This window comes from Perissodus microlepis, chromosome 18 (assembly GCF_051167445.1).
Source record: "Perissodus microlepis isolate ML-2025 ecotype Zambia chromosome 18, ASM5116744v1, whole genome shotgun sequence".
Lineage (NCBI taxonomy): Eukaryota > Metazoa > Chordata > Actinopteri > Cichliformes > Cichlidae > Perissodus > Perissodus microlepis.
The window spans coordinates 8199459-8224336 of record NC_140478.1 but is presented as its reverse complement, the minus strand read 5'-3'; the positions used below and the strand labels follow the sequence as shown (position 1 = coordinate 8224336).

Sequence of the window (24878 nt, the reverse complement as noted above, 5' to 3'; positions counted from 1 at the left end):
TTTGAGAAAGAAGTTTCAGAAAAAGCAGCAGAAATTTAAACCATTTAGGTTTCAGTAAGTTAAAAAAAACAAAACTGCCTTTTAACATGGTTAATTTTATTTTTTAGTTCTATGTGGATGCTGGCAACTTAGATTGGGTAGACTGTGTACAACTCTATATGCACATATACCATTTGACAAGGTCTCTCTTTGCACAAGCATCCCCCTTTGCATTTGTGTCTGTTTACAAATTGAGCTTTGTGTGCTCTGGAATTTAAAATGTCAACAAACCCTACCTTTTTCCCTTTGTAACATGTACTGTATTTCCACACTTATTTATTGTTGACTGTGGTCTTTAAAACATTATTTAGATCATACTGAATGACAAAGTCTGTTGTGTTTTTTCTTGAGTTGTGTCTTGATTAGCATGTTCAATGTGTAAATTAATGGGTTGTGTGTCTGATACCAACAAAAAAGGCTGAAGTGCAACTGTGTTAAAACGATGCAGATAGTTGACCCTGGTTTCGGGCAGGGCAGGAAAGACACTACTGTTGGGAAATATTGTGATAACGCTGCCCTTTGAAACTGCATTAAAGCCACAGTACACTCTTTGATTGCTTTAGATTAGCAGGGCTACTCCTCTCACCTAGATTCCCAACAGGAAGGACTTTGAACACACACAAATCCAATCTGCTAATTCACTGAGGAATTTAAACAACGTATTCAGAGGAGCCTGCAGAGAGAAGAGCCTGATTTACAGCTCAGGGAAGGGGGTGTTTCCTTTGTCATTCCCCCAAAACTTTCTCTGTGCTCAATTCAATTAGCGGTTGGTACACTGACGAGAGAACAATGAGGACAGCAGGAGTCTTTGTGTTTTTGCTGCTTAACGTGGTCATGGAAATAACTGGTGCTGTGGATAATACGAAGGGATCTAGTTCAGAAAGGTCCAGTCCCAAAAACAAGCTGAAGACAGAAGAGGCTGAACTTCCTCACACCAAGCCTGCAAGTTTTTCACAGTTTTTAGGCAAACTGCTCGTGGTGCCCATGGATGGGAGTCATTGGATAGGTCTTAAAGCCATTGCCCAGGAAATGGGTCGCCGTGGACACAGAGTTACGGTGGTGATGCCAGAGACCACCATACGTATGGGCCCGGGGAAACACTATGACACTTTGACCTATCCTGTACCTTATGACAAGGCTTACATCGACTCTGTGATGTCCACACACAGAGACATCATGAAAAGATCTGCACAGCCTTTCATGGAGAAGATCAAGAAACGGTTCGCACAGTTCCAGGCCATTTCTGATTTTATGCACATCACTGCAGAGAAGTTGCTCTTCAATGCCAGTCTCATATCACACTTGTCCCAGCAGGTGAGTACAAATACAGAAGATGAACACAACTTTAGTATCAGCTGCAAAACCAACATTGGAGCTTAAGCTTTGCAAATTGTGCATGGAGGGTCTTTTGCTTATACTGTGTAAGAGTGTTGGGATGGAGGTTCTCTTCTACAAGTTGGCAGTCCAAATTCTCATCATGTTGTACATCTATTAATGTAACTGTAGTGGTTGACTGTGTATATTTCCTAAAATTTTAATTGTATATTATTATTAATAGACCCATGGAAAAAAAAAATAAAATAAAAAAACCATGCCACGCAGCCCACCCTGACACTAAGGTTTTACACATCAGGACATTAAAAGCTATATAGGCTTTATCAGGTCTCAAAATCGGGCCACTACAACTTCACATGAACTATAAAACATATTACACCATGTCATTGTTTATTTAAGACCTTTAAAACCTCTTAAGGACCAGATGATGTTTATTATGTCCTAATATGTAAAACCAAAGACAGGAAAACAGGTGCACTTTCGTTTTACCATATCTGTATGTGAACAGTGGTGGATGCTCATATTAAACTTAAAAGCTCAGGTCAGTACATGTGCAAGAAAACTGTAGACATCTAAATGCTCTGTTTCTGCAAGTGTTTTTTCTTCTCTTGACTTTGGATGAAGTCAGTGAGAGAAGATATGCCAAACATAAATGTACAACTCTGGCTGGCGTAGCATGCACCTGGTGTTCAAATCTTCTGGTTATGAGCAACAGCCAATGAGAAAAAAAAGTTTACTTAAAGGGGGAGGGGCTATAAAAAAAAGCTTCTGCTAGACTGATGATGAACTCGGGAGCTGCACAAAGGTCCAATAAAGGATAAAAACTGAACTGTGAATCATGCAATGCTGTCCTACTTTCAAATGAGCATCATAGGTCCAGTTTAGCCACTTTATACCTTTGTACCTACAATCTGTAAAATCCTCCATGTGTGAACCATGTATGCAAGACAGTGTAGTGCTGAAACACAGTGGAAGATTGACTCCTCTCTGCTTTTCCACCTTCTTCCTGTTTCACTTCATAGGACTTTGATGCCGTCTTGACAGATCCCATGGTTCCCACGGGCTCATTAATAGCTCGGAAATTAGGTGAGCTCCTCTGCACTCAGGTTATCTGTTTGCTTGTACACCTGCAATTTTCTCACCAATCATTACTCAATCACTTCCAGGTCTCCCTACTGTCAATCTGCTGAGAGGAATACCGTGTCACTTGGACATGAAGTCTGCTGGCTGCCCATCTCCGCCCTCATACGTTCCTCGCTTTTTCACTGGATACACGGATAAAATGAGTTTCAAAGAGAGACTTATCAACACTTTGGTGAGCCAGGCAGAAGTTAGCATATTCAAGCCTTAAAGCACAGCTTTTCCAGGAATGTTATTTGCAATCTTCTTCCAGACAATGTATGGTCACGAACAAAACACTGGTGGTGGTTTGTGACCATATTGCTCAGGAAATATGTGCTGTACCTTCAAATTATCTTTCCTAAATTACTCTTCATACTTTATATTCACCTCATTTGTGGTCATTAGAGTATTATTTATTCCTTACAACTAGTGTCGGTCAAGTTACTTGAAAATAATAATTAGTTACTAATTACTGATCACTTCTCCAAGAAGGTAATCCCATTACTTTACTGATTTGTTATTTTCAAAAGTAATGAGTTACTTTAGTACTACTTTTAGTTACTTTTAAAAACACGATACACAACAATACATTATAAAACAATAAGCCTATCAGCCCCGTTTGATTTTTTCTGAATATTTCATTTTATAAAATTGAATCAAATGGAAAAGTCTCTTTTAAAACTTGTTTTATTCATTTAAATTTTTTAACTTTATGCACATTGCACCAAGCAAAAATTTAATTATATGCAAGAGTGTTTGACTTGAAGAAATGTGTTTAACTTTTAAACCTATTTTCTGCATATTCCAGCATGTAAAGTTTTAGTAACACGGTAACACAGCGTGCTTATGGGAAAGTAAAAGTAATCTACTTGCTTTTTTTGCAATCGTACTGCTTTAATTTACTCGTTACTTGAAAAAAGTCATCGGATTACAGTAACGCGTTACCGTCAATCCCTGCTTACAATGAGGTTCATTTGGGACAAACTAGTATGTCAAGTGTTATTAGTATTACAGTAGTCATGGATTTATGTCTTCAGTTTTGGTGCTGTATTATTGTCCTGTAATGCCTCTGACCCACAGGTGGCAATGGTGGAGCCGCTGTTTTGCAAACTGCTGTATTGGCGCTTTGACCAAATAACCCGTGACTTCCTCGGAGAGAATGTGGGCGTGGCTGAAGTGCTTTCAGACTCTGATATCTGGCTGCTGAGGTAACACATGGAACGTCTGTGTATTGTTGACATTTTCTGCCTGTGTGAGTGTAAAAAACCAAAAAACTGTTGCTGTATTTAAACAGGAATGACTTCATACTGGATTTCCCACGCCCACTCATGCCCAATATTGTACTGGTTGGTGGAATCAATTGCAATGTGAAACATCCTCTGCCCCCAGTAAGACTTTATGAGTTTTAGACTCTAAATACATTTATGAACATTCTGATTGACACCACTTACCATAAGACTGTAAGACCAATCAGGTAAGAGTGATAAATGCAAAGTACTTAAGCAAGTTTGTGTTTTGTCAGGATCTAGATTCCTGGGTGTCTGGAGAGCACGGGTTTGTAGTGTTCACTCTGGGCTCCATGGTGTCAGATCTGCCAGAGGAAATCACCTCTGTCTTTCTGGAGGCCTTCAGACAGATTCCACAGAAGGTATATCAGCATACAGCTTATCTTGTGTTATAAATAAATACAGCTAATCTTAATCTACAATAAAACTATGACAGGTCATATGGAGATACACTGGAAAGGTTCCTGACAATGTCCCGGAAAATGTGAAGATGATGAAATGGGTTCCACAAAATGACCTGCTAGGTGTGTGTCTGCAGCAGCACATCCTGAAATGTGAAGCACGCTGATGTGTCACATATCAAAATATCTGATATTTCTGCATGTTTTGTGTCTTAGCTCACCCGGGAGCCCGTGCATTCATCACTCACGCTGGCTCACATGGTGTGTTTGAGGGACTGTGTCACGCCGTTCCCATGCTGATGGTGCCCCTGAACGGGGACCAGCCGGACAACGCTGCGAGGATGGCCAGCAGAGGTGTAGGAATCGTGTTGAACATTTTAGACATTAATACAGAAACTCTTCTGAAGGGACTGAAGGAGGTCATCAATGACAGCAGGTGAGGGAGTCAGCAGACGGCTCACAATGTCACGTTTGCAGATCTAAATGATTGTCATTCAACCAAAACTTTCCACTTTGGTCTACAAAATGTTTTTTGTTTTTTTTTTCAAACAAGCACGTCTTTAGCAAGCAGGTGACAGTCATGGGTGTTCTTTATGGAACATGAGGGGTTTCTATTTGCAGGACCACCGTGCACACCACAAACATCTGAAGATAACTGAATGCAAAACTTTTCCAGGTGCCTGTGTATCATGTGGTTTTTAGACTCAGTGAGACTTTCTGACCTTAACCCAACGTACTTGCCCTCTCATTTCACAAATGACTATTCTATGTGTAGTCATGATTGCAGCTACATGAGGTTGACTCCTTGGTGGTCATGCACACCAAAGAGTGTAACACTGGTCCTGAATTTCCTGTATTAGCACAGTCTGACTTTTATCATTTTTTCCAGCCTCAGCATCAGAAACTCTTTTACTGATGTCCTCAGAAATGTCCTTTATTTGTGCCTCAGTGTATTTCTGAGTGTTTTGAATATCAGACTTGGACAGATCCCTGTGCTTTAAACTAAAACAGGGTGCAGGCTTTCATACTTTCTCTCCTGACGGGTATGCAATGAGTGACTTTTTTCCTAAATAAATTAAAGTCTGTCATTTGTTCAACTGGGTTCATGTATCTAATTTTAGGACTCGTGTTAAACTTGATGGTGGCCACATTAATTGCAGAAAACAAAAAACTCTAACAAACGTTCAATCACCACTGTACCATTTGTTCTTGAAAGAGAATTACATATGATTTAACTCAGCTTTTTGTCATTTTTAAAAACCTGCCCATTTATCTGTGTTTTCAGGTATAAAGAGAACGTGAAGAAGCTGTCAGATCTTCATAATGATCGGCCGTCGGACCCGCTGGAGCTTTCAGTGTATTGGACAGAATTTGTGATGCGGCATAAAGGGGCAAAGCATCTCAAATCGGCTCTCCATGAACTCTACTGGTTCCAGTACTTCAGCCTGGATGTAATAGTGCTGCTAACTACTGTGGTGCTTGTTTTTGTAATGCTGACAGCAAAATGTATGAAGCTATGCTTCCGTAAACTGAGACGAAAGTGGAAGCAGGAGTAAGGACAGTTTTTTACTGGGGTTACTGTGATGTTGTAATTGTATTCTCATCACGGTTTAAAGGATGTTTTGATAAAACATCAGTATCAATAAAACCTTAATGCAAAATGTTGATTACATTCTAATTGAATACACTTAAGAAGCCTTGTGTGATCACAAAGATATTTAATCTAGAGAAAACACAGAATATAATTAGATTCCATTACATATGCTCTGGGGTTGAGGGGCAATGATGAACATTAGTGGCCACCCTTCTTTGGAGGGAACATGGTGTACTCTATAGCCAGAGCTACAGTAAAGGCAGCAAAGCCCCACTTGAATCCTCTCAGCAGAACTTCTGACAGAGTCACAGCACGAGCGAAGCCGCCTGAATACCTCCACGCCTCGTTGCTGCAGAGAAAGGGAAAGTGACAGGAAAGAAAGACGGGCAGCAGTGTCAGATCACACAGAATATAAGGAGATGTCAGAAATATATCATACATGGGCAAAAATACTGACCGTGCCCATGGGTCCTTCAGACCCCGTGCAGCCAGCCTCTGCTGTGTGAACTCCAGCGGCGTTCCCTGTGTCTTCCACTGTCGCCAATCTGGCATGGAGAGCTTGCTGTGGCCGTGGTCACCTCCCATACTGGAAACATAAGCAAACAGGCCATTTTTTTAACCTCCACCTTACTGGCAGACTTTGTTTTGCTTCTTGTGTCATCTGTGTTTTACTTAATGAAACACGCTCACTTTCAGTAGGTTCAGCAAATGGCAGCAGCTCGCTTAATACAAACATGTTCAAACAGAGGAACTTTTATTTTAAAACAACAGGACGAAGTTCATTGTGACCAAATCTGCAACTTATTTCTGATATCTGGGTGTAATCATGCAAATGGCTAATGTATTCAAAGGATGATTACATGAAAGCCACAAATAAGCTTAAGGAAATGAGTCCTGTCATTCTCTGTGAAACTGTACAGTAACTCTTTCTGTCTGTGACAGGTGAACACGCCTGTCAGGAATAAAAATCCACTTAACCTAATTTTTTTGTTATTGGTTTTTTAATCACTGTTGTATATATAAAATTTTACATAAAATCTCATACTATAAGGCTCACTGTGTGCCTGTGGCAGTGTTACTTTCCCTATGCTGTTTATTTATTGTAGACTTTACTATTTTTATTATATAACCTGCTGCTGTAACACAAACATGTCCCCTGTGGGATCAATAAAATATCTGTTATCTGTCTATCCATCCCCTTTAGGGTGCTTAGCTGTAGTTAAAAAGTTAGTCATAAAATTTAAGCTTTATTTACATTGCACACTAAAATTATTATGCACTATCGAGTTATTTAACAAAGGAAACAAAAGCGCGAGAATCATCAGGATAAAATCTAGTGACTATAGCGACTATCGAGTAAATTCCGAATTATTAAAGATGTGTTTAAGTGCCGTGTCTTTATTCAGTCCCACAAGCCATATTTGCTGCTAGGCTAAACGACACAAACACAGAAATGTTAACCTCGCTATTTACACTTCCTCGAACAAAGTTATCAGCGATTAACTCCCTTTAAATAGTCAACATTATTACTGTGTAGCCTGTCTGGTTAAACCCACCGACCTATTAGAGGATAATATGTCAATTAAACGTCAACTTCACACATGCAAGGAGGCTAGCATTACGTTAGCAATGCATTTCTGTTTGCAATTCTTCTAACATTTGTTTTCAAACGCCTCTTCCCTGGTGAAAATATTGCTTTGCTGTCGCCTGGTGTGAGAAAGAAACACAAATGACTGTAATACAGAAACACCGAAGATTTTAAAGAGGAATAAATCCGGTACCTGAACAATTGTTGTGACCTCTGCTGTTGGGATAATTGTTACGACAGTTGATGCAGGAATACGGCAAATTATGGCACGGCATTAGGGACAAAACTCCATAACGCTTTTTTTTTCACTATTAAAGTCACGCTGTTTTTTTTTTAGTTTGGTGCCCGTGATCAAAAAAATAACGTTATTTAATTATAAACATATGATTGATTTTCAACATCAAACACAGAACAACTACATAAATCCACAATCTAAATATATTTACACCTAATGACACTTATTATTATTAACATGCGGTGTTACCATGCTGAAACAATTACTATCGTCTGAATGTCTTTTTCTATTCCTGGCAGCCAGCTGCAAGATAGACATTTCATTTGCAAATGATTAGATGGTCTGAGACCACAGGAGAAAAAATGTCTGTACACTCTGCTGTTTGCACACAGGCCAAAACTGTGAGAGCCGTTTGTAATCATATACATGCTGTCGAGATCTTACCTCTATCTATATAGCCAGGATCACATTCTTTGGTTTCTCAAGTGCATTTAACACAATTAATCAAGAACAGATGCAGGAAACGTTTGATACTACATGCTGTAACCTTCTATAATACAAAATATCTACCAGGCAGAAAATCAATTTCCATATATTATCATTATTAGTAGTAATACTAATAGTGGTGGCAATTTCATATTCCTGTCAACTGCTGTAACAAAAGAATTTCCTAAATATGGCATAAAATATTTTTCATTCCATCTGTTCAATATATGATCAGACATCTTTTTAGACTTTTTTAATGAGATAATGAGTTCAAAACAGACACAGAGATGTTAAATCAAAAAAGAAAATTATATTGTTCTGTTTTACAGTTTTATTAAATTTTACTCACAGACTTGTTGACAAGAGAATTGGAGAGAAAAATGATATTTACATTTCAAAAGTTGCATGTTACAAATCTTTACCTCTGGACACTTCTCGTACTATTAATTACATACAATTAGGTGCAAATTCTTAACAATCAGTCACACACTACAAATACAGACTTTCTGTATATGGGGATTTTGTGCTCTCGCACGTCCCATGAGTGAATCAGAGTTTGCTTTTTGGGTCGACCAGTTCATTCAGAGCATCCAGGTTCTCCCCCTCTGGAGCTTCAGGCCATGCACTGTGGTCTGGAGACAAACACAAGAATTTAGCTCCTCGTACTAAATCTAATATATACTGGGAAGACTACAGTGCAATTGTGTTAGAGAGCTATACGTACTCGGTATCTCCCACATGGACTTATACAAACTTTGTCCGGCATCGACCTTCAACGTGGCTCCAGAAATGTAGGAAGCAGCAGGAGAGAGCAGGAAACACACTGCAGATGAGACCTGGACAAAGACGGCAATTCAAAAATTGGTGATTACAGCTGTGATTTAACCTTTCTTCTTCTATTGTATGGCTTCACAACTACTTCTTTATATCCTCTAATATTGTTTATGGAGCACTGTGAGACCTTTGTGGTCTAGATTCTTTTTTTTTAACAACACCAAGGGGAATTTTCAGGAGACTCTTTTTTCTCTCTAACAAAGCTGGGAACTGGGTTGCAAACCTCTTCGGGCACTCCCAGCCTCTTCGCAGGAGTGAATGGAACGGACATCTTGAAAAGATCTGGTCCGTACTCTTTATAGTTCTCCATCGCTGTTTTGGAAAAGATTGTACCCTGCAGCCAAACAGAGAGATGAAAATCATGCACATCTTGAAAAACTGAAACAAAACGGATTAAGTGCTGAGCTGTACGCACAGGTGCAACAGCGTTGATTCGGACCCCCGAGGCTGCCCACTCGATGGCGAGACTCTTAGTTAAGTTATCCACCGCTGCCCTCGCTGCTCCTGTGTGGCTGTCGAGGAGGAGGAGACACACCACGCAGCAGGCAATTTTTTAAAAAAAAACAACTATGTGACTTTGCACATTCGTGTGTGAATAATGAGGGAAACTGTTCTTACGCCATGCCCGGAAAGCCGTTCCACATGTTGGCGATGATGCTGACGATGGCGCCTCCGTGCTCCTTCATCCATGCTGTGTAGACTGGAGGGGAGAACAATGACGGTCACGCTGAGAGACCAAACCACAAACACCAAAGCCTGTGTTATCTGTGCCCGGCTCACCCTCCTTGCAGCAGTGGAAGGTTCCTGTCAGGTTGGTGTCTACCACAGCCTTCCAGCCCTTAGAGGACATGTCTTCTGCAGGGCTGCTGAACTGACCTCCTCCGTTGTTCACCAGAAAGTCTATACGGCCATATTGCTTCAGCACTGATGACACAAGAGCCTTCACCTTCAAATTACAGAAAGACAAAAAGAAAATCAGCCACTTACGCACTGAAACGAGCAGCAGATGCAGAGCTGCTCACCTCCTCCTCGCTGCGGATGTTACAGGGCACAGCAGTGACACTTGCAGGACTGGAGGGAGGGATTTTCTGTCTCATCTCCCGAGCTGCTGCCTCCAGCCTGTCTGCCTTTCTGCTGGAGATCACCACACTGCAGCCTGAAGACCAACAAGTGAGCCACGAAAAACAATTACAGCACTTTCCGAAATAAAGCTTCGAGTCAATTTACTGTGAAACAACACTGACAGCCACCAGATGTTTGGTGTTTCCAGCCGTTAGTGAACACTCACAGCCACACTTTCACAGTGTCCCTGCGCGCACTTGACCGCGGTCACTGGTGCGACTCTTACAGACTTGTTTGTAACTGTGTCGAAGTTCACTTGCTGTCACTCAGCTGCTCCTTACTTCAGACTCTTTGCGCTACAACAACTATTAGAACTCACTCACCCAGCTCCAGCAGCTCCGCAGAGATAGCTTTACCGATCCCGGTGCCTCCACCCGTCACTATTGCAACTTTATGGTTGAACAAGCCCGGTCGGAAAACACTGGAAGCCGCCATGCTTGTTTCTGGTAGTGATGTGACGTTCTGTATCGAGGCTTGTGCAAAGCTTGTGTCGAGTAATTTAGGGGGCGTTTCCGCGATGCGCGTATCGAGGCGTGCTTCATTTATGGGAGGAGCTGAAAATGATGACGTCCGAAGCATCGCTGCCCGGCTGTACCACGTGACTGGTTCATGAAGTGGTTCGAACTTTGCCGCGAACTATGACAGCGATATAAACCCCTCAGACTTCATTCAAAATGTGGGTGTTTGATGGAGAGTTGCGGTTAGTGAGAGTTTGGAGACAGTTTGGAGGTTTATGAGAGTGAGGAGAGAAAGTCAGGAGAGAATGGAGCCAGCTAAGAAGAGGAGGATGTCCTCCCCTGTGTGGGAACATTTTGATTTTATTCCTCCCAACAAGGTATGTAAATTTATACAGAAGATGTATTTTCATAATACTGATGGTGCAATAAAACTTATGTTAAGCTGTCTGTACTTTTGTACAAGGTGAAGTGTTTGCTATGTGCCAGGGAGCTGGGATATAACAACAACACCTCATCCATGCTTAGGCACTACAGAGCTTTGCATGAGAATAAGGGGAACACCGATTGTGGAGCAAGACCAGGTGAGCCATCAAATGCCATGATAATACAGCATGCAGTAATGTTACTAAATGATATAACAATATTATACAATGCAATAAGTGACGTGTGTGATATTTATATTTGTGCTTTGTTTTTGTTGTCTTTCCTCAGCAGAGCAATCTCAAATAGATGAAGACCTGGTTAGCATGGTGATTGAGGACTCCCAGCCATTTAGCATTGTGGAGGACAAAGGATTGAAAAGATTTGTTAAATCATTAAATCCTAGCTATGTTCTCCCCACTAAAAAGGCCATAAAAGCAGTGGAAATTTAGTTTTTACAGAATAAAATGTGGGCAGGACTGAGGCTCAAAGCCTCAGTGTGTAGCTGTCCATACCTCAATGTTACAAAAGCACAACCACTGTCCACACCCCAACCACACCACACCTCACCTCACAGTAAATTATCATTTCCATTTTAAGCATTTCCAAATAATCATTTTCCATACTGCCAGTATAAATATACACAGTATGCTGCCATCACTACAATATAGATGTTTTACAAGCTCCTTTTGTTGTTGACATTTACAGGATGTATGTAAAAGGCCACACTCTTCAAATTCATGCCAACTAATATTTTTACATCCAGTAGATGTCCTACTAGAGCAAATGAAGCTTCAAGACGCTTTGCGCTGGGGTGAACCAATTGGATGAAAAGCTTCAGTGCTTCATGAAGCTTCATCTGCCCATCACTAGTTTCTGGGCCCCGCTGAGGAAAACCGAGGGAGCGTAGCACCAGCAGTGCCCTCTTCTGGATGTGATTTTAATAGATTTGAAAGAATATTGATTCCTAATATTAAATGGTCAGAGGGCAAATACTGATGATTTGTTGAATCATCAGTATTTGATCAGTATTTGATTTTTTACATTTTATTAAAAGAAACTGTCAGAGTTATTATACATTACAATGCATGCTCTGTGTGTGTTTGTATTTGTTGTGTTTTTTTTTTTTTGTCTTCGATTGACTTTTCTTTTACTCACTATGTGTTTACCACTGCACAGTAGTTATCATTTTTTTTCTCTCTTCTACAGTGTGTCTTTTGTCCCATCTCCTTCCCCACCACCTCCAATCAGTCACTGCAGACGGCTGCGCCTCCCTGAACATGGATCTGCCAGAGGTTTCTTCCCATTAAAAGTGAGTTTTTTCTTTCCACCACGTGCCACGTGCTTGCTCAGAGGGGGTTATCTGATTGTTGGGAATTTCTCTGTTATTCTAGTCTTTATTTAACAATTTAAAGTGTAAACTGCTTTTGTGATTTGGTGCCACATACAGTCATATGAAAGCATTTGGGAACCTTTCTTCTGGATGGAATTATGTTTATTTCTTCCTTACAAAATCTCTCCACTTCCTTTAAATCTGATGTGAGCCAGGTATTGACAGCCTGCTTCAAATCATCCCACCGATTTTCGATTACATTTCAGGTCAGAAGACAGTGATGACCATTCCACAACATTGTACTTCTCCCTCTGCATGATGCCTTTGTAGATTTCCAACTGTGTTTTGGGTCATTGTCTTGTTGGAATGTCCAACCCCACAAACTTCAACTCTGTGAGTGATGCTTGAACATTATCCTGAAGAATTTGTTGATACTGGGTTGACTTCATCCGACCCTGGACTTCAAGGGCCCCAGTCCTTGAACTAGCTCCAAAGAATGATGGAGCCTCCACCAAATTTGACAGTGGGTAGCAGGTGTTTTTCTTAGAATGCAGTGTTCCTTCCACTATGCAAGGTGCTTTTTGTTATGACCAAAACACTCAATTATTATTTCATCAGTCCAAAGCTCTTTCTTCCTAAATGAATCTGGCTCATCTAAATGAGCTTTTGCATACAAGCCTCCCCCTGAACAATCTTTCTTTTCAGATCTTTTGAGAGTTGCTTTGACGATCCCATGCTGTCACTCTTCAGAGGAGAGGCAAAGAGAAGCACAACTTGCCATGTGCCACCTTAAATACCTTTTCTTATGATTGGACATACCTGTCTATAGAGTCCAAGGTTTAACAACTAATTTTGGTGTGTACCCAATTTTTTGCACAGCAGGTTTTTACATTAAATTTCATACAAGTAAATACTGCTTCACTAAAAATCTTTGTCTGGAAAACACAGCAGTACTCAGATATTCCTAGAAAATAAAAGACATACCACTGTCATATTTTTTGGTGAAAACAGAGTGAATTATTATGATGCTGAGAGGGGTTACCAAATGTTTTGGTATAAGTGTAAATAATATTTAATTAATTTAAATAAATGTTTCTGAGCTTCATGGAACAGTTTGGATCATACTGAAAAAATACTTTTTCATAAAACACTGCAGTACTCAGATATTCCTAGGAAATAAAAGACATACCATTTTTTGTTAAAAAAAAAAAAAAAGACTGAATTATTATGATGCTGAGAGGGGTTCCCAAGCTAATATAACATTACATTACTTTTTCTTGACATGTGTCTTGATTAGAATGTTCAGTGTGTAAATGTGTGGGTTGTCTGATACCAACTACAAAGACTTTAGTGCAACTGTGTTAAAAAGATGCAGATAGTTGATCCTCAGTGTGGTTCCAGAGAGATTTGGAAATACAGTACTGTTGAAAAATATTGTAATAACGCTGCTCTTTGAAACTGCATTAAAGCTGCAGCACATTCTCTGTAACGGTTGCTTTAGCAGGGTTATTACACTCATGCTCCTCTCACCTAGATTCCCAAAAGAGACAGGAAGGACTTTGAACACACGCGAATCAAATCTGCTAATTCACCGAGGTATTAAAACAACTTATTCAGAGCAGCCTGCAGGTAGAGCAGCTTGGTTCACATCTATAGAACTTAAAGCTCAGAGAAGGGGGTGTTTCCTTTGCCATTCCCCCCAAACTTTCTCTGTGCTCATTTCAGTCAGCCGTTGGTACACTGACTAAGAATTATGAGAACAGCAGGAGTCTTTGTGCTTTTGTTGCTTAACATGGCCATGGAAATAAGCGGTGCTGCAGATAGAGAAAAGTCCAGTCCTGACAACAAACTGAAGACAGAAGAGGCTGTACTTCCTCACACCAAGCCTGCAAGTTTTTCACATTTTTTAGGCAAACTGCTCGTGGTGCCCATGGATGGGAGTCCCTGGATAGGTCTTAAAGCCATTGCCCAGGAAATGGGTTGCCGTGGACACAGTTACGGTGGTGATGCCAGAGACCCCCATACAAATGGGTCCGGGGAAACATTATGAGACTTTGACCTATCCTGTACCTTATGACAAGGCTTACATCGACTCGTGATGTCCACACACAAAGACATCATGAAAAAATCCTCACAGCCTTTCATGGAGAAGATCAAGAAACGGTTCACACAGTTCCAGGCCATTTCTGATTTTCTGCACATCACTGCAGAGAAGTTGCTCTTCAATGCCAGTCTCATATCACACTTGTCCCAGCAGGTGAGTACAAATACAGAAGAGTGTTGTGTTTGTATATAACACTGGAAACAATGGCTCGTTTTTAGGCACACTTTAATGTTACCGAAAAACGCTCACATCGCACTCTTCCACTTCTCTCTCCTCCTCATTTACCTGTTTCACAGCAGCGCCACATGGCCTGAACGAGTAACAGCACCCATAGAAGCACATAACATTCAGATTCAGTCTGCATAAGCCTGTAATTACAACATCTCCCCTTTTACCCGAAAAGCAATTCTCAGCTAAAGTAAAGTGCAGGTATTAATCAAACATTAAACAACATGTTTACTTTTAAGGGTGTCTAAGCAACATTCAGTCTTCAGTTTTATATTTCTGGCAACTTAAGGAAAAATTAAAGCATGGTGTCTGAGATGAACCACGCAGATCAAACAGGCCAAGCATCTGCTTTTAGCTTAGCTTATCCAACTTTTAGTCTGGAGCCATATTTCAGTAGCTAAATGTGATTTACCTTTGTTTGTGTGTGTGGGGTTTTTTTTTTTTTGAAAACACCAAACACTGTGGCCAGTGGCGGTCCTAGCCTGTTTGGCGCCCCCGGGCGAACACTTCCTCTGGTTTTAGATACAGGCAACACGGGTGGTTGCCCGGGGCGGCATCGTGCTGGGGGGCGGCATCACAGGCATCGGCAAAAAAAATAAAAATAAAAAATTGCTCATACTCATGCTGCCCCGACATCAGCCAGCGCATATTGTGAATGGCATAGGCACCGATCGGTTTTCTATCGCCCATTTGCTGGGAGTAAGGGCGCCCTCGTTTGCGAGGTGCGCCTGCTGCTTGCGGCACAGGGAGGAGAGGGCGGGGCGGCGGAGGATTCTCTGGCTGGTGCGGCATCTAATAACCAACTCGAAAATAAAACAAAATAAAAACAAAACAACAAACACGAAAACACCAGACATCATGATACAGACTTATAATTTGCACCGATGTTTTTTCGAAATTCTATATGCGAAAAGTCAGCGCGAGAGCCCTCGGTGCGCCTGCTCGCTGCTGAAGTCAAAGTAAACTTTATTGTCATCTCCACTACATACAGTACTGTATATAGAGAGACGAGACGACGAGGCTCAAGTTACAGCAGTGCAAGTAAACAAACAATAAATATAAGAAGAGTAAGAAAATAAATATACACTTTAGGACTCGGGGTAAAGGGATCAATAACAATTTATAATTTTCAGGCTAGGACCGCCACTGCTCTAACTGAAGCACCAACAGTGACTTTTATAAGGTTTAGCACTTCTCTTTTTGTTTGTGCACAACACACTTTTGTCCTGCATCTGTACCACCTTAGCTCTGATGGAGTTATACCGTCCATTTGTCGACGGAGGTAGAATGACTAATTTAGTCCGCATTGGCCTCCCTCTGAGGAGCTGGAAAGGGGACCCACCAGTTGTAGCATGGGAGGTAGCCCAATAGCTGTAATGTAGTTCCGCAACTACAGTTTTTCAGGGTCGCTGAGTAGCTTGTGCTGTCTGAATAGAGTCTTTCAGTACCCTGTTAAGGTGTTCCACACCTCCGTTCACCTGAGGATGGTACACACTTGTCTTCATGTGATTAATGCAACGTTCAGTCAGAAAATAAGTAAAGGCAGTGGATGTGAACTGTGGACCATTAATGGTGGTAATGGTGCAGGGGTTTCCTTCACAGGCAAAAACAGAAGTAAGGAATGCAAGCAGTTGCAGTTGTGGCATTTGGGGTGAATGCAACTTCAGGCCACTTACTAAAATAGTCAGTAACAAACCTGCAGTCATAGGTCCCATGTTCAAATGGACCAACAATGTCGACCACAACATTTTTAAATGGACCTTCTGGAAACTTGGTGAGTTGCAGTGGAGCAGGTGAAACAGTAGCCGTTTTATAACAAGCCTGGCAGGACGTGCAGAATTGTGTGGACAGTTTCATCTATGTGTGGCCAACAGCGCAGTTCTCTAAGGCGTCGTTTAGTGCAAACTATGCTTTCATGTTCTTCTAGGCTCTTGACTTCGTGACTCTGCTGCCAGTTCATTTTGCAAGAGGAAGTAAGGTTTGACTTCATCTAGAAGGGACTTTTTCACTTTCGAAAGAACGGTCAGTCTCAGTTTTGTTAGTTTGGGGCAATCCTCACATTCTGCTTTAAAATCAAAAAGTGGAAGTGATGTTAAGAGAGGAGAGATTTCAGCTAGCTCTGTGATGACACGTGACAGGCTGTTTGCCATGATATTCTGGCTTCCAGGACGATACTCCATGTTGTACTGGAAAAACATCAGTCTAGTTGACCAATGTGCAATCCTCCTGCCAGCTCTGTTCATCTCTTTAGTACTTAGCAGAGTGGTGAGAGCTTGATGATCTGTTCTTAGGGTAAATCGGTGTCCCCATATCTACGTCTTTCATCTTTTAACTGCCCATACTCAGGCGAGGGCCTCTTTTTCTATTGTTGAATATTTCCTCTCAGCTGGAGACAGGGTGCGGGAACCAAAAGCAATGATGCGCTCCATCATGTTGCCAGCTTTGGGTTGTAGATTGCAAGTGCTGGGCTTTTCAGGAGCATTTCTTTCAGCTTATTTAAGCTTTCATTTGCTGCATCGGTCCATTCTAGTTTAGCTACGTTATTTGTTCAAAGTAGCTGTCGCAGTGGCTCTACTACTGTTGCATAGTTTGGTAGAAATTTTCTGAACTATGAAGTTAAGCCTGCACCTTTGGTGCAGAAGCTTCAGAGATGCCAGTCAGGTGGTCTGGGTGAGGGCGCAAGCCCTCCTTTGAAATGACATGTCCCAGGAACAGAATATGTATCTGCCCGAATGAACTTTTACTGGAATTGATCTGCAGACCAACATTGGTTAGACGCTGGAGAACAGCCTGTAGATGTTCATCGTGTTCTTCCTTGGAATGCCCGTACACTATAATGTCATCCAAGTAGTTCTGCACTCCTGGTAGATGTTTCAGAGCTGTGTGCATCATCTTCTCGAAGGCAGAAGGTGCTGAAGCAAGTCCGTAACACTGCGACTGTCAGGGTGAAGATGCAGTTGATGATAAGCTCAGGTTAAACATTCTGGCTATAGTGTGTAGCACCAGCCAGTTTTGTGGACAAATCCTCCATATGAGGAAGTGAATGACCGTCCATTATTTCACTTTTATTAGGGTTCTCGCAGATCCATACCAGGTCCTCTTTTTTGTATGTAAATTTCCCATCTATATTGTTAATCTTAAGTGCTTTAATCAGGTCAAGCTCCAACAAAGTGGTGGCCTTCCAAAATCTGATTCACATCCAACTCCCTGCATTGATGAAATAGTTGAGCACCTTGGGAAGGCAAGATATCTAACAATAATAGACCTCTGCAAGGGTTATTGGCAGGTATCACTGACTGGGCACTCAAAAGAGCTGATTGCTTTCCGGACCCCGCAGGACTTGTTCCAGTTTAAAGCCGTGCCTTTTGGACTGCATGGTGCCCCAGCAACGTTCCATACACTGATGGATCAGGTACTGTCTGACATATCTGATTTTGCTGCAGTTTACCTTGATGAAATAGTCATGCTATTCCTTTAAGTATTATCTTCTTGGATGGGAGTTCATATTGGAAACGGACCACAAGACTCTTCAATGGATAGAGAAGATGAAGGACACAACTGGAAGGATCACGGGATGGTACCTTGGAATCTAGCCATTTGGATTCACCATCAACCACATCTCCTGCAAGGATAACTACTCTGGATTTCTTTGTTTTCTAAGTTATCTTAGTAGCAGCTGCTCAAAGTCCCTTTTGTTGATGAGCTAAGAAGTTGAAAAGGGGCAAAGCAAGACTATATGGAGGTTATACCACAACTGCGGATCATTGCGGGGTGGAATTGAACTTTAGTTTCCGTTAGTTTCTTGCGTGTTCTACCTCTTTTTTTGCCTTTGTGGGCTCGTTAGCCACTATTTAAGTTTCCCCTTTGTCTCATTTAAGTAGGTCCGTTTGTTTGAGTTGGTAGTAGTGTTTGCTGCCTGCTCTTGACTATGTGTGTGTGTGTGTGTGTGTGGGGGGGGGGGGGGGGGGGGTGTTTGTGGGTGTGTGTGTGTGTGTGTGGGGGTGTGTGTGTGTGTGTGTGTGTATTGGTGCTGTATTATTGTCCTGTAATGCCTCTGACCCACAGGTGGCATTGGTGGAGCTGCTGTTTTGCAAACTGCTGTATTAGCGCTTTGACCACATAACCCATGACTTGGGCGTGGCTGAAGAGCTTTCAGACTCTGATATCTGGCTGCTGAGGTAACACATGGAACGTCTGTGTATTGTTGACATTTGCTGCCTGCGTGAGTGTAAGAAACCAAAAAACTGTTGCTGTATGTAAACAGGAATGACTTCACGCTGGATTTCCCACGCCCACTCATGCCCAATATTGTACTGGTTGGTGGAATCAATTGCAATGTGAAACATCCTCTGCCCCCAGTAAGACTTTATGAGTTTTAGACTCTAAATACATTTATGAACATTCTGATTGACACCACTTACCGTAACACTGTAAGACCAATCAGGTAAGAGTGATAAATGCAAAGTACTTAAGCAAGTTTGTGTTTTGTCAGAATCTAGATTCCTGGGTGTCTGGAGAGCACGGGTTTGTAGTGTTCACTCTGGGCTCCATGGTGTCAGATCTGCCAGAGGAAATCACCTCTGTCTTTCTGGAGGCCTTCAGACAGATTCCACAGAAGGTATATCAGCATACAGCTTATCTTGTGTTATAAATAAATATAGCTAATCTTAATCTACAATAAAACTATGACAGGTCATATGGAGATACACTGGAAAGGTTCCTGACAATGTCCCGGAAAATGTGAAGATGATGAAATGGGTCCCACAGAATGACCTGCTAGGTGTGTGTCTGCAGCAGCACATCCTGAAATGTGAAGCACGCTGATGTGTCACATATCATAACATCTGATATTTCTGCATGTTTTGTGTCTTAGCTCACCCGGGAGCCCGTGCATTCATCACTCACGCTGGCTCACATGGTGTGTTTGAGGGACTGTGTCACGCCGTTCCCATACTGATGGTGCCCCTGAACGGGGACCAGCCGGACAACGCTGCGAGGATGGCCAGCAGAGGTGTAGGAATCGTGTTGAACATTTTAGACATTAATACAGAAACTCTTCTGAAGGGGCTGAAGGAGGTCATCAATGACAGCAGGTGAGGGAGTCAGCAGACGGCTCACAATGTGATGTCTGTAGCTCTACATGATTCTTGTAATTTACCCAAAACCTTCCACTTTGGTCTACGAAACATTTTTTTCAAACAAGCAAGTCTTTAGTAAACAGGTGACAGTCATGGGTAATTTTTATGGGACGTCAGGTGGTTGGGTAGGGTTCTATTTGCAGGACCACCGTGCACACACAAACATCTGAAGACTATGGTGACTTTCTATTTGAAAGTACTTAAATTATACGATCAAAGCTGTTTTACTTCAGTATCTTTAGTCATTTTATATTTTTGGTTCATTGTTTTAGATTTAGGTTCTTATAAGGATGCAGGCTGGAAATCATATTTAATTTCATATACATTATTGAAGTGTGGATGGCTTTTGGGCTGTCTCATTTCACAAATGACTATTCTATGTGTAGTGATGATTGCAGCTACATGAGGTTGACTCCTTGGTGGTCATGCACACCAAAGAGTGTAACACTGGCTCTGAATTTCCTGTATTAGCACAGTCTGACTTTCATCATTTTTTCAAGCCTGAGCATCAGATACTCTTTTACTGATGTCCTCAGAAATGTCCTTTATTTGTGCCTCAGTGTATTTCTGAGTGTTTTGAATATCAGACTTGGACAGATCTCTGTGCTTTAAACTAAAACAGGGTGCAGGCTTTCATACTTTCTCTCCTGACGGGTATGCAATGAGTGACTTTTTTCCTAAATAAATTAAAGTCTGTCATTTGTTCAACTGGGTTCATGTATCTAATTTTAGGACTCGTGTTAAACTTGATGGTGGCCACATTAATTGCAGAAAACAAAAAACTCTAACAAACGTTCAATCACCACTGTACCATTTGTTCTTGAAAGAGAATTACATATGATTTAACTCAGCTTTTTGTCATTTTTAAAAACCTGGCCATTTATCTGTGTTTTCAGGTATAAAGAGAACGTGAAGAAGCTGTCAGATCTTCATAAGGTTCGGCCGTCTGACCCGCTGGAGCTTTCAGTGTATTGGACAGAATTTGTGATGCGGCATAAAGGGGCGAAGCATCTCAAATCGGCTCTCCATGAACTCTACTGGTTCCAGTACTTCAGCCTGGATGTAATAGTGCTGCTAACTACTGTGGTGCTTGTCTTTGTAATGCTGACAGCAAAATGTATGAAGCTATGCTTCCATAAACTAAGACGGAAGAGGAAGCAGGAATAAGTACAGTTTGTGTGTGTGTGTGTTTTTTACTGGGGTTACTGTAATATATGTTGTAATTGTTAAAAGACACAAAAATCACTATTTTCACACAAAGTTAACAGCGATTAACTTCCTTTAAATAATTACCACATATCATCCCCAAATTAGTGGATAATATGTCAATTAAACCTCAACTTCACACATACGAGGAGGCAAGCAATACGTCAGCAAGAGGCGTTTTTCTGCATTTGTTCTAACATTTATTTTCAAACGCCCCTTCCCTGTCACCTGCTGTAAGAGCGAAACTAAAATGCACACAGGCCAAAACAGTTTGTAATCATCTACAAGCTGTCGAGAGCTTACTCCCATTTATAATAGTGGGGATCACATTCTTTGGTTTCTCAAGTGCAATTTACACAATTCACCAAGAACAGATGCAGGAAACCTTTGATACCACATGCTGTAACCCTCTATAGTACAAAATATCTGCCAGTCCAAGAATCACATCAGTAACTAATCAGTAATTAGTTACTGATTACTTTTTTCAAGTAACTTGACCAACACTGGTTAGTACTAATGTCATTTCATATTTCTGTCAACTGCTGTAACAAAAGAAGTGCTAAATATGATATAAAGTATTTCCCATCTGTTTAATGTAATCAGGGATCTTTTAGAGTCTTTTATGAGATAATGAGTTCAAAACAGACACGGAGAGGTTAAATAAATAAAAACACCCACAAATGATATTGTTCTGTTTTACAGTTTTATTAAATTTTGCTCATAAAGTTGCTGACAAGAGCATTGGAAAGAAAGACAATATGTACATTTCAGCAGCTGGAATGTTACAAATCTTTACCTCTGGACACTTGTAGTGCTATTAATTACATACAATTATGTGCAGACTCTTAATAATCAGTCACACACTACAAATACAGTGCTTGATAATGCTTGTGGCTCAGAGTCCACGATGCCTTTTGGCGTGGGGATTTTGTGCTCTCGCGCGTCCCATGAGTGAATCAGAGTTTGCTTTTTGGGTCGACCAGTTCATTCAGAGCATCCAGGTTCTCCCCCTCTGGAGCTTCAGGCCATGCACTGTGGTCTGGAGACAAACACAAGAATTTAGCTCCTCGTACTAAATCTAATATATACTGGGAAGACTACAGTGCAGTTGTGTTAGAGAGCTATACGTACTCGGTATCTCCCACATGGACGTATACAAACTTTGTCCGGCATCGACCTTCAACGTGGCTCCAGAAATGTAGGAAGCAGCAGGAGAGAGCAGGAAACACACTGCAGATGAGACCTGGACAAAGACGGCAATTCAAAAATTGTTCAGTACAGTTTAACCTTTCTCCTTCTATTGTATGGCTTCACAACTTCTTTAGATCCTAATGCTGTTTATGGAGCACTGTGAGACCTTTGGGGTCTGGGTTCTTTTTTCGTTTTTCAGAATTAGAATTACTCCGACTTATATGTTAAAGTGATTCTGTCTGTAACACATTTTAAGGAGACTTTTTTCTCTCTGACAAACCTCTTCGGGCACTCCCAGCCTCTTCGAAGGAGTGAATGGAACGGACATCTTGAAAAGATCTGGTCTATTCCCTTTATAGTTCTCCATCGCTGTTTTGGAAAAGATTTTACCCTGCAGCCAAACAGAGAGATGAAAATCATGCGCATCTTGAAAAATTGAAACAAAACTGATTACGTGCTGAGCTGTACGCACAGGTGCAAGAGCGTTGATTCGGACCCCCGAGGCTGCCCACTCGATGGCGAGACTCTTAGTTAAGTTATCCACCGCTGCCCTCGCTGCTCCTGTGTGGCTGTCGGGGAGGAGGAGACACACCACGCAGCAGGCAAATATAATATAATACAATATAATATTTTATTTATTTATTTATTTATTTACTTTTAGTTTTTAACTGTGTGACTTTGCAGGTTTGTGTGTGAATAATGAAACTGTTCTTACGCCGCGTCTGGGAAGCCGTTCCACATGTTGGCGATGATGCTGACGATGGCGCCTCCGTGCTCCTTCATCCATGCTGTGTAGACTGGAGGGGAGAACAACGACGGTCACGCTGAGAGACCAAACCACAAACACCAAAGCCTGTGTTATCTGTGCCCAGCTGACCCTCCTTGCAGCAGTGGAAGGTTCCTGTCAGGTTGGTGTCTACCACAGCCTTCCAGCCCTTAGAGGACATGTCTTCTGCAGGGCTTCTGAACTGACCTCCTCCATTGTTCACCAGAAAGTCTATACGGTCATATCGCTTCAGCACTGATGACACAAGAGCCTTCACCTTCAAATGACAGAAAGACAAAAAGAAAATCAGCCACTTACGCACTGAAACGAGCAGCAGATGCAGAGCTGCTCACCTCCTCCTCACTGCGGATGTTACAGGGCACAGCAGTGACACTTGCAGGACTGGAGGGAGGGATTTTCTGTCTCATCTCCCGAGCTGCTGCCTCCAGCCTGTCTGCCTTTCTGCTGGAGATCACCACACTGCAGCCTGAAGACCAACAAGTGAGCCACGAAAAACAATTACAGCACTTTCCGAAATAAAGCTTTGAGTCATTTTACTGTGAAACAACACTGACAGCCACCAGATGTTTGGCGTTTCCAGCCATTAGCGAACACTCACAGCCACACTTTCACAGTGTCCCTGCGCGCACTTGACCGCGGTCACTGGTGTGACTCTTACAGACTTGTTTGTAACTGTGTCGAAGTTCACTTGCTGTCACTCAGCTGCTCCTCACTTCAGACTCTTTGCGCTACAACAACTATTAGAACTCACTCACCCAGCTCCAGCAGCTCCGCAGAGATAGCTTTACCGATCCCGGTGCCTCCACCCGTCACTATTGCAACTTTATGGTTGAACAAGCCCGGTCGGAACACACTGGAAGCCCCCATGCTTGTTGCGTGGTACCGCTGAGGAAGGCCGAGGGAGTCAGAATTTGTGATGCGGCATAAAGGAGCAAAGCAACTCAAATCGGCTCTCCGTGAGCTCTACTGGTTCCAGTACTTCAGCCTGGATGTAATAGCACTGTTGACTACTGTGGTCCATGTTTTAGTAATGCTGACCGCAAAATGTATGAAGCTGTGCTTCCGTAAAGTGAGACGAAAGTGGAAGCGTGAATAGGGACAGTTTTTTACTGGAATTACTGTGATGTTGTAATTGTAACAAACACAAAAATGCTGACATTGACGATTTTCACTTCCTCGGACAAACTTAACAGCGATTAACTACCTTTAAATAGTTAATTAACATTATCACTGCATTACCTGCCTGGTTAAAATCACCGACCAATTAGTGGCTAATATGTCAATTAAACCTCAACTTCACACATACAAGGAGGCAAACATTACATCAGCAAGAGGCGTTTTTCTGTTTGCATTTGCTCTAAAATTAATTTTCAAACGCCCCTTCCCTGTCGCCTGCTGTAAGAGCGAAACTAAAACGCACACAGGCCAAAACTGCGAGAACAGTTTGTAATCATCTACATGCTGTCGAGAGCTTACTCCCATTTATAATAGTGGGGATCACATTCTTTGGTTTCTCAAGTGCAATTTACACAATTCACCAAGAACAGATGCAGGAAACCTTTGATACCACATGCTGTAACCTTCTATAATACAACATATCTGCCAGGCAGAGAATCCCTTTCCACATTTTATCATTATTAGTACTAATGTCATTTCATATTCCTGTCAACTGTTGTAACAAAAGAAGTGCTAAATATGATATTAAGTATTTCCCATCTGTTTAATATATAATTAGACATCTTTTAAGACTCTTTTATGAGATAATGAGTTCAAAACAGACACGAAGAGGTTAAATAAAACAAATAAAAAATACAAGTGATATTGTTCTGTTTTACAGTTTTATTAAATTTTGTTCAAAGACTTACTGACAAGAGCATTGGAAAGAAAAACGATATGTACATTTCAGCAGCTGGAATGTTACAAATCTTTACCTCTGGACACTTGTAGTGCTATTAATTACATACAATTATG

General features: G+C 41.5%; 4 protein-coding genes and 1 pseudogene across 6 annotated transcripts; 2 read left to right on the top strand and 3 right to left on the bottom strand.

Moving 5' to 3' along the window:
• The first annotated feature begins 653 nt into the window (after positions 1-653).
• LOC146367175 (UDP-glucuronosyltransferase 1A1-like) lies at positions 654-5838 on the top strand. The gene is made up of 9 exons (XM_084913247.1): positions 654-1353; positions 2397-2460; positions 2541-2689; positions 3577-3704; positions 3791-3884; positions 4019-4144; positions 4219-4306; positions 4400-4619; positions 5469-5838. Exons 1-9 carry the CDS (start codon positions 829-831, stop codon positions 5737-5739), a joined length of 1665 nt encoding a protein of 554 aa, XP_084769373.1. The 5' UTR covers positions 654-828; the 3' UTR covers positions 5740-5838.
• Positions 5839-5881: 43 nt separating this feature from the next.
• Positions 5882-7681, bottom strand: ndufb3 (NADH:ubiquinone oxidoreductase subunit B3). Its single transcript, XM_084913248.1, has 3 exons — positions 7559-7681; positions 6235-6363; positions 5882-6126 (listed from the first exon to the last, which is right to left on the bottom strand). Exons 2-3 carry the CDS (start codon positions 6360-6362, stop codon positions 5976-5978), a joined length of 279 nt encoding a protein of 92 aa, XP_084769374.1. The 5' UTR covers position 6363; positions 7559-7681; the 3' UTR covers positions 5882-5975.
• Positions 7682-8397: 716 nt separating this feature from the next.
• Positions 8398-10555, bottom strand: LOC146367173 (peroxisomal trans-2-enoyl-CoA reductase-like). Its single transcript, XM_084913633.1, has 8 exons — positions 10366-10555; positions 9943-10076; positions 9701-9866; positions 9539-9620; positions 9336-9432; positions 9144-9254; positions 8811-8922; positions 8398-8718 (listed from the first exon to the last, which is right to left on the bottom strand). The coding sequence occupies exons 1-8, from the start codon at positions 10475-10477 to the stop codon at positions 8636-8638; spliced, it is 897 nt and encodes a 298-aa protein (XP_084769759.1). The 5' UTR covers positions 10478-10555; the 3' UTR covers positions 8398-8635.
• A 3451-nt stretch (positions 10556-14006) lies between these two features.
• LOC146367172 (UDP-glucuronosyltransferase 1A1-like) lies at positions 14007-20890 on the top strand (annotated as a pseudogene).
• Positions 20891-21615: 725 nt separating this feature from the next.
• LOC146367171 (peroxisomal trans-2-enoyl-CoA reductase-like) lies at positions 21616-23951 on the bottom strand. 3 transcript variants are annotated; one of them, XM_084913423.1, is made up of 8 exons: positions 23663-23951; positions 23240-23373; positions 22998-23163; positions 22836-22917; positions 22593-22689; positions 22401-22489; positions 22061-22172; positions 21616-21968 (listed from the first exon to the last, which is right to left on the bottom strand). In XM_084913423.1, the coding sequence occupies exons 1-7, from the start codon at positions 23772-23774 to the stop codon at positions 22109-22111; spliced, it is 744 nt and encodes a 247-aa protein (XP_084769549.1). In that variant the 5' UTR covers positions 23775-23951; the 3' UTR covers positions 21616-21968; positions 22061-22108. The 3 variants fall into 3 exon arrangements, with proteins under 3 accessions (XP_084769549.1, XP_084769547.1, XP_084769548.1); XM_084913421.1 differs by having other exon boundaries at positions 22401-22511; positions 23663-23948; XM_084913422.1 differs by lacking the exon at positions 22401-22489 and having other exon boundaries at positions 23663-23950.
• Between the last annotated feature and the right edge of the window lie 927 nt (positions 23952-24878).